Raw genomic sequence first — 8,732 nt, forward strand, 5'->3', positions numbered from 1 at the left:
ACATGACAGACTTGGTGGTAATCTCTCCAACAAACGTCAAAACGTATCAACACGTATAAAGATAATCGATAAAACTAGTTTATGTCTAAAATGAGAACAGTGTAAATACACATAGAAGAAAAAAATTATATAGCAATCATCGCATGTATTAAATGAGAGTGAGTATGGTTTTACGCCGCTTTTAGCAATATTCCAGCAATATCACGGCGGGGGACACCAGAAATGGGCTTCACACATTGTACCCATGTCGGGAATCGAACCCGGGTCTTCGGCGTGACTAGCGAACGCTTTAACCACTAGGCTACCCGACCGCCCCGCATGTATTAAGAAAAAAACACACAGTACAATTTCATATATTCAGCCTTTATTTTTCAAGTATAACTTTCACCAAATCAACATCTGCATCACAAGGCCAACAATTTTGGCATGTATCAAGTACATATTTGTCTAAGTCTACAGCATTCCTAGTCAAGCCCAGGCCTCGAGAAGTCCATGAGTGAGTGAATGTTGTTTGTTGGTTGTTTAACGCTATACAAAGCAATATGCCAGCTATATGACAGCGGTCTGGACCAGACAATCCAGTGACTGACATCATGAGCATCGATCCATGCAAATGGGATACGATGACATGCATCAAGTCAAGTCGGTGAGCCTGACCACCCGATCTCGTTAGTCACTAACGACAAGTATAGTCGCCTTTAACAGCAAGCATGGGTTGCTGAAGACCTATTCCACCCCAGGTCTTCACGGGTCGGGTCGAGGGAGAGAATGAGTTGGGTTTAGTAATTCATATAGTACTTAGGCTATTCCCACATATCTGCTTGATCTCCAGGGAATGCCCAAAGTGATTCATGTTGTATTTTACCTATGTACCTAAAATTGGTACGATATGGTAATGAATAAGCAATTTATACCCTATGATCAGTGGATCCAGGCGACTAGGGGAGACAACTTAAGCCACAGAGCCACGTGTGTCCGAACAGGTCTAATAACCAGAATTAGCCTCCAACCCATGTCCTTGACACACTTTCACTTCTGACCTTGAAACAAGGATGACTTTTGACTAGATTTGAGGGCCAGGGACCGATTGTCATTGCTTAGCTTATCAAGATGATATCTACCGGTGAGAAAACTAAACTGACAAGGGAGATAACTCTGTAGCCACCCAACAGACAAGGGAGATAACTCTACAGCCAGTCACATGACAAAGAAGAGGTTCATCTCAGTCATGACTATACAAACCAAGGCATAGTTATCAGGACATTTGGTACCAGTGCCCTGGCCTAGCCAGCTGAAACAGATCTGAGCCAATCATGAGCCAAATGCTGCATAATGTTATTTAGAAAATAAGCCTACTTGGTTTCGAAATTTGAGTAGTCTGAATGTGGAGTATATTGAATAAATAACATACATTGGCTCATAACAATCTATATATAGACCTCTTATTTCCATAGTCATTATATTTTAATGTGTTCAAACTTTTATCGAGTAGTGTTTATATATTTGGTACCAAAAAACATTAGGGTATATCAATATCAATATACCATGCAAATTCATTCTTACAACTTTTTCAGTTAGTAAAGCGATTTGCTGTGCAGAGTTGCGTCTCTTGGGCACGCCAGAAACCTATGATTGTGGGATCGAATCCCGGTTCGCCCCCCGATTATGATTCGAGGTTTGTCAGCACCATACCTGTGCTCGTGGGTTTCACCGAAGTGGTAAAAGTTGGAGACCTGCATCACTTCGGGCTTTCCTCCCACATTAAGCTGACACGCCGCGATATAACTGGAATACTGTTAAAAGCAGCGTTTAACCCAACTCACTCACTCACTCAGTTAGTAAAGAGTAATAACCACCGTGCATTGAGTGAAAAACATAAAGCATTTATTTACTTGTTTTGATATATGATATCAAAAGGCACTGGGTTGAGATTCTCAATTCAAGGTATGGTCTTCCCGAGGCAAGGGAGTTAACCGACTATAAAAGTCCAGTTTCCACCCTTGCTAAACTAGGCTGGAATTATGGAGTTATATTTTGGCTGGACTAACGAGTCTAAGCATAGTTCAATCAAATTTGCGTAACCAAATCGACATCCGGTTTGTTTACTGCCATGCAGATTTCGGTTGATTGTAGGATTTGCAAAGAATGTGTCTTGCCAACTGGGCGCTAACAGATATCTCCTAAATCTTTTCATGTTTTTTCCATGCACTTGCTGAGGTAAGACAGTTTTATCACAATATAAATTTTGATTATTGATCAGATCGTCTTGACTGGGCGCCGCCATTCTGTTTAAAGCAAATGCAAGTGATATGAGAGGTGGAATTTGATAGGTCAACAGCAGGGATACTGAAGGGACATAACTTGTAATAGCCCAATCTAGCCCAGAAGTTCCATCCTTGTTCGGCAAGGATGGAAAATGAACTTTTAAAGGTAACTCCCCTGCCTTGGGAAGATGGGATAAAAGGACATTTGGTACCAGTGCCTGGCCTAGCCCACTCAAACAGTGCTCCCTGAGTGCGGACTGTGTGTAACTGCTATATGCTATTGTAGGGTAATACACAGGGATGTTGCTTCAGGACAATGTGTTTCTGTCATAAAGGTCAAATACTGATGACGCAGCACAGCTATGACGGAGTTGATGGCAATGTGTTTGGTGATGTTTTTTCCATATTTTTCCTTTCTGAAACAAAATGAAACAATTATCGAAAATAGCTTTTAACTGTTTATCATTTTTTGTTATCTTTTTCGGTGTTAACTCTTTTTGCAAAAATCTTAAGAAACTAGATAGAGTGTGAAGGGTAAGAGAATATATCGATCTGACACCATGACAGACAGAAATTGTCACTAGCCTGCTTTAGTCAGTTTGTTTATTGTTAAAGGTATAACAAGGTCAAAGAGAACTTTTAGGGGGTGTCCTTATATTCAGGCTGCTGAATGCTTTAGAATATTTTTTACTGCTGTGAGGAAGTCTGTGTATGAGGGCTTTGACCTCTGTAGTGAGTGTATGAGGTTTGGGCCTTGATATTCAGGGAATGAGGTTTGGGCCTTGATAGTCAGGCAATGAGGTTTGGGCCTTGATAGTCAGGCAATGAGGTTTGGGTCTTGATAGTCAGTGAATGAGGTTTGGGCCTTGATAGTCAGTGAATGAGGTTTGGGCCTGGTTAGTCAGTGAATGAGGTTTGGGCCTTGATAGTCAGTGAATGAGGTTTGGGCCTGGTTAGTCAGGGAATGAGGTTTGGAGCTATTCAGTTAGGTGATGAGGTTTGGGCCTGGTTAGTCATAAAATGAGTTATAACAAATTTTTAGGTCAGTAGTGTCACCAGTGTATGATGAAGATCTTAATGTCCTGGTTTGATTAGTTTTCTTGGCAACTAAACCCACCATCAATAGATGTCAGTGCAGTGTGTCGGTCTTCCATTGCCATCCACATGTCTTGACAATCCTTGGTCTTCTTGCGAGTAACGACGTACGAGACCATGCTCCCGCCCAGCACCGAAGTCAGCAGGAATGATGACCAGGCGTATGGGAGGCGTGTCTTCAGCAGTTCCTGAACGACATACAAACCAGCAGTTGCTGAAAAAAAACAGCATGTTTTTAAAAACACAAATGCATGTATTTTCATTCTTTTAGAAAACTGAACCTCATGCCACAAATCTATCTCCAGATAATGAGTGAAATAGTTATTTTGTCCACATGGGTAGCAAATCATTATGATTCTGGATCATTCCATAAAAATTGGCTTGTTTATTTATTGTTGAATACCATGCACAGGAATATTCCATCTGTATGACAGCAGCCTGTAAATAAGCAAATCCAGCGATTGGAAGTTTTTAACTATAATCCAAATTGTTGTGGTACAATGTGTTTTTTGTTTGTTTGTTTGTTTGTTTATTTGTTTGTTTGTTTGCAGCGGTAGAAAATGCCACTAGTCCTATAGTCCTTATCAAACTGCCCAATAGTAGAAATTTACCATTTTTAAGGGTTTTGCTATATGTCATAATCATTAGGACTGGTGGACTAAAAGTGTTACGTTCTAGCGCTGGTTTGTTTGTTTGTCAATCCAGTGATTGATATCATGAGCATCGATCCACTCAATTGGGACACGATGACACATGGTATAGTCGCTATTTTTAATCAATGAATCAAACCACAGCCTGGTTCAGGTAAGAGGGAAACTAGCATGTGCCCTGTACCAATGTACATCGCAAAAACAACAATATTTCTGATTTGTTTGTTTGTTTATTTGTTTGTTGTTTAATGCCGCACTCAGCAGTATTCCAGCTATATGACGGCGGTCTGTACATAATCGAGTCTGGACCAGACAATCCCATGATTGACATCATGAGCCTGGATCCACACAAATAGGATGCGATGGCATGCATCAACCAAGTCAGCGAGCCTGACCACCCAATCTCGTTAGTCGCCTCCTACGACATGCATAGTCGCCTTCTACAGCAAGCATGGGTTGCTGAAGACCTATTCTACCCCGGATCTTCACGGGTCAGAATGTTTCTTAATCCCATGCACTATGTGACATTGCCTTGCGGCCATTTGATCTCATCATTCCTTCACTATCAGGCAATGGTCCTTGTTCACACAACATTTATGCACGGAGCTGGGCCTCATTTACTGACTCTAATTACAGTAAACTATGTTTATAACGAACACGCTTCTAACCAACTGACGGATATAACAAACTGTTCTTTTGCTCCCAGACATGTTCCATACATTTTATCATATCATTTGGATGGATATAACGAACAAGGTGTCATTGAGTCAGACTGGAAGTAGTAACAGCATAGGCAACTTGGGTTGTATACTCCCCAGGGAGTAGAGAATGATAACTGGAATGCAAACCAATCCACTGGTCAGGTAACAAAAAGCTGCATTTGAGCAGATACTAGTACAGTGAACTACGTTTATAACAAACACGCTTATAACGAACTGACTAAAATAACAAACTGACGGATATAACAAACTGTTTTTTTGGTTCCAGCCATTTGCCATATATTTTTATTATATAATTTTGATGGATACAACAAACACACTAATAACAAAATAATGGATACAGCGACCTCACCTTGTGGTCCCCTGTGTACTCCCCAACCGGGGAATCAAACCAGCAAGAGGAGAAGTGAGTTAGCAGGTTGAGCACCACTTTTAGGACTATTCCAGCAAAATCATGGCGGGGGGACACGAGAAATGGGCTTCACATATTGTACCCACATGTGGAATCGAACCCAGGCCTTCGGTGTGACGATCAAACGCTTCAAACACTAGACTACCCCATCATCCCAACAGGAGGAGAATCTTCATTGACCACTAGGCTACCTAACATTGCTTGAACAGACATCGTCTTACCTGTTGCAAAGGTGAATGTTCCTGCCAGGAATGCGGACGACTGACACTTGGCGTAAGTCTCATAGTGCTGAAATGAAACAACATTATCATAAGCCGAGAGCTGCGATGTGGTCCGACAGTCAAGACCCCATCACAACTCTCAGCTACATTGCCATGATCATGTTTGGTGGTAGAATTAGTGATTTCATTTGAGTGTTTCTGTATTGGTTGTTAGTTCGTCCATTTTTATCCAATGCTATTGTCAGTGAACTTTTTGTTCCTTGTTTAATACAGAGACCACATACCGAGGGTTTGGCCTTGAGGCTAGTTGGAGACTACTCACTGCTGCATGAGACCAAGCTGTACTTTCACACCTAACTGTGCGAGATTCAAAGATTTGCATGTGAGGTTTTCGTGAATTGACTAATAAGCTGTCCATTCCTTTATATATTTGTAAATGTTGAGTTGCTTTGTTTCCTTGATTTGGAAAGGACACTTATAATAGGGCTGGGACGAGTCCAAATTTACTACCCGGGTACCCACACCCCTATAACTCGACCCTACCCAGGTACACGCTTTGGTGTCAAGAGATAGGTACAAAATGTCCGATTGGGAATAGTTTGACAGTAGCATGCATACACTGAAGTTGACTGAAGTATTAGCTTTGTTCAAACATATTTAAGTCAGAAGGAAAGTGTTCATAGTCATAAAGAAATGTGAACATTAGAGACTTAAAATTGTTGTGTAACCATGTAGTTATATAGTGTATTTTTGTCATGAAACAATATATCACGTGACTAACCACAGGTTCGCGTAGTCCTGTGGGTACCCGGCTCCTACTCAGTTCCCACTCGACCCGGGTACCCGAGTTACCCTTCCCAGCCCTAACTTATAACATATGATTAACTATATGTTTGCATTGACATTCTTGCGAATTAACGATCAGGAACATCCTACCACATCCCACATCCGTATATGGTCTCGATTGAATGAATATGCTACTGGATGGTATTCATGTATGACAAGGCAACAAGGTGAAAACTAGAGTATTTATGACAAACTGCACAAAAAGCGGATGTTTCTCAAATGAAAATTGGTTCTTGGTGTGTTGGTCTGTTGTAGGTATGACTGGTATATACCTCGATAGGCGTATAACGCTATTATACCAGCGGTTATTAGAAATCAGTCCCGACATGGATATATAGACATTCTGCATTAATGAAAGACCATTCTCCAATTTTATCATAATCATTGTCTGCGATATATTTAAAAAGATGACAACCAACTGGATATTTTTCTTTCAATTCCTCTGGCACTTTTCTGTTCATATTTGCTTGCAGGTGTGTTCAATGTGTAGAGATCAAGCAGTAGCTAGGCTTTTACGATCGCTTTCAATGCCTGACATTGCCGACCGACATTGCCCATGTTTTAATCAAAGGGAGGTAACTCTACATAATTTCACGATACTACTTTCCTAAACCAAAAGTATCTAATATTTCGAATTATTATAAGGTCTAAACAGAAACAATTTCAAATAGTGTGACACTTATATTTATGCTGACAAACTGGCATTTTAACCATGTACATTATGAAATAGGTTAAAACGACAGGCACCTGAACAAGATCATTTAATTATTTTCGACCCATATACATATTGGTACCTTCCTATATGTATCGGCTCCAGGTGCCTGTGGTGACATCTAGGCGCGAATACAAAGAAATGGCGATGAATTGGGAAAACTTAATGCATGTGTACTGGAAGGCGTTATGAACGAGCTCTGGTTGGTTCAATGACTTTTGTTAAGTTTGTTTGTTGTTTAATATTGCATCAGCAATATTCCAATATATGACGTACGGTGGTCTTTAAATAATGCAGTTTGGACCAGACAACCCAGTGTTTGACATTATGAGCATTGATCTTCGCAGTTGGTATACGACGACATGCATCAACCAAGTCAACGACCACAGTATCCCGTTAGCATTTTACGACAAGCATGTGTGTGTGAAGACCAATTCTAACTCGGATGTCCACGGTGAGACATTTGTTGAGACCTAAAGGTCACACATTGTACTAGTATTGTTGACCGCCTCCGTGGTCTAGCGGATAGAGCGTCTGCCAGGAAGAACGGAAGGTCGCTTGTTCGAGTCCCGGGCCGCGTCATACCAAAAGACGTTAGAAGATGGTACTTGTTGTTATCCTGCCTGGCGCTCAGCATTAAAGGGATAAAACAAGGACTGGTCAGATCTGACTTAGTATAATATGTCTGTTATAACGACATTAGTCCGGACACGGACACGGACACACACACACACACACACACACACACACACACACACACACACACACACACACACACACGTGAATGCACGTTATTATCGAACGGAACGTTAAACCCCGAGTTGTTGGCGGTGATCTAAGGCAGAAAGTGGACCCGTGTAGGGCTGGGACGAGTCCAAATTTACTACCCGGGTACCCACCACGCTATTTCCCGACCCTACCATGATATCCGCTATGTGTCTCAAGACTTGGGTGTAAAATGTCCGATTGGGAACAGTTGGACCGCAGCCCTGGTAAAATGTACTTAGATACACGTATAAAACGATCTGGTCATGCATACACTGGAGTTGACTGAAGTTTTATCTTTATTCAAACCCATAAAGGTCAGAAGGAATGGGTGCATAGTCAGAAAGAAATACGAACATTAGTGACTTGTAACCTTAGAGTTCTAGATATTGTTTGTCATTAAACAATATATCACGTGACTAACCACGGGTCCGGGTAGTCCTGTGGGTACCCGGGTCCTACTCAGTACACCCACAAATAACAGGTTCTGTGCTGTAAAGGGTTGGGGGGTCTAGTGTGCCGACCTGTCGCCATATGAGGGGAGAGGCTTCCACAACGTAGTCTAGAGAGATATTTTCTGAGATTCCTGGATATAATGGTTTGCAAGTAGCTTTCCGGAATAAGATATTTTTTTTTAAAAGACGGTAGTTGCGTAACTTATCTTGCATAACTTAACTTCCATGCTGAGGATTCGATGTTTCGTTCCAGAGTTGTTCAAACCAAGTATATTCATCTATTATCTTGTGTTTTGTTCTGTATGAGAAATATCACACAATGAGTTGAGCCTGGCATGGATATCAGCTGATTTACTCCACTTTTTCTGAAGCTTTTTTTCCGCCAAGATAGAAGTCTATGTGTTTTTTATCACACAATACATTCTCTCCTCTAAACAAAATTATTTTCCGGATGCTGATTTCAGTGTGGAACAGAGGTGGCTGAACTTGCCTTTGTCATAATTTTGGCTCATATGATACATATATTCCACAGACATGGTGCGGGACGATGTTAGATCCTGTGTTAGACATTTATCTATCGAACGTGACTGAGT

The 8,732-nt window shown here is 41.2% G+C and overlaps 1 protein-coding gene across 1 annotated transcript; it reads right to left on the reverse strand.

Moving 5' to 3' along the window:
- Window positions 1–366: 366 nt before the first annotated feature.
- On the reverse strand, window positions 367–6,765 carry LOC139458983 (transmembrane protein 141-like). Its single transcript, XM_071240422.1, has 4 exons — window positions 6,627–6,765; window positions 5,362–5,428; window positions 3,382–3,573; window positions 367–2,680 (listed from the first exon to the last, which is right to left on the reverse strand). The coding sequence occupies exons 1-4, from the start codon at window positions 6,666–6,668 to the stop codon at window positions 2,625–2,627; spliced, it is 357 nt and encodes a 118-aa protein (XP_071096523.1). The 5' UTR covers window positions 6,669–6,765; the 3' UTR covers window positions 367–2,624.
- Window positions 6,766–8,732: the final 1,967 nt, after the last annotated feature.

The sequence above is a fragment of the Haliotis cracherodii genome, unplaced genomic scaffold (genome assembly GCF_022045235.1).
Source record: "Haliotis cracherodii isolate W230 unplaced genomic scaffold, xgHalCrac1.p SCAF_13, whole genome shotgun sequence".
NCBI lineage: Eukaryota > Metazoa > Mollusca > Gastropoda > Lepetellida > Haliotidae > Haliotis > Haliotis cracherodii.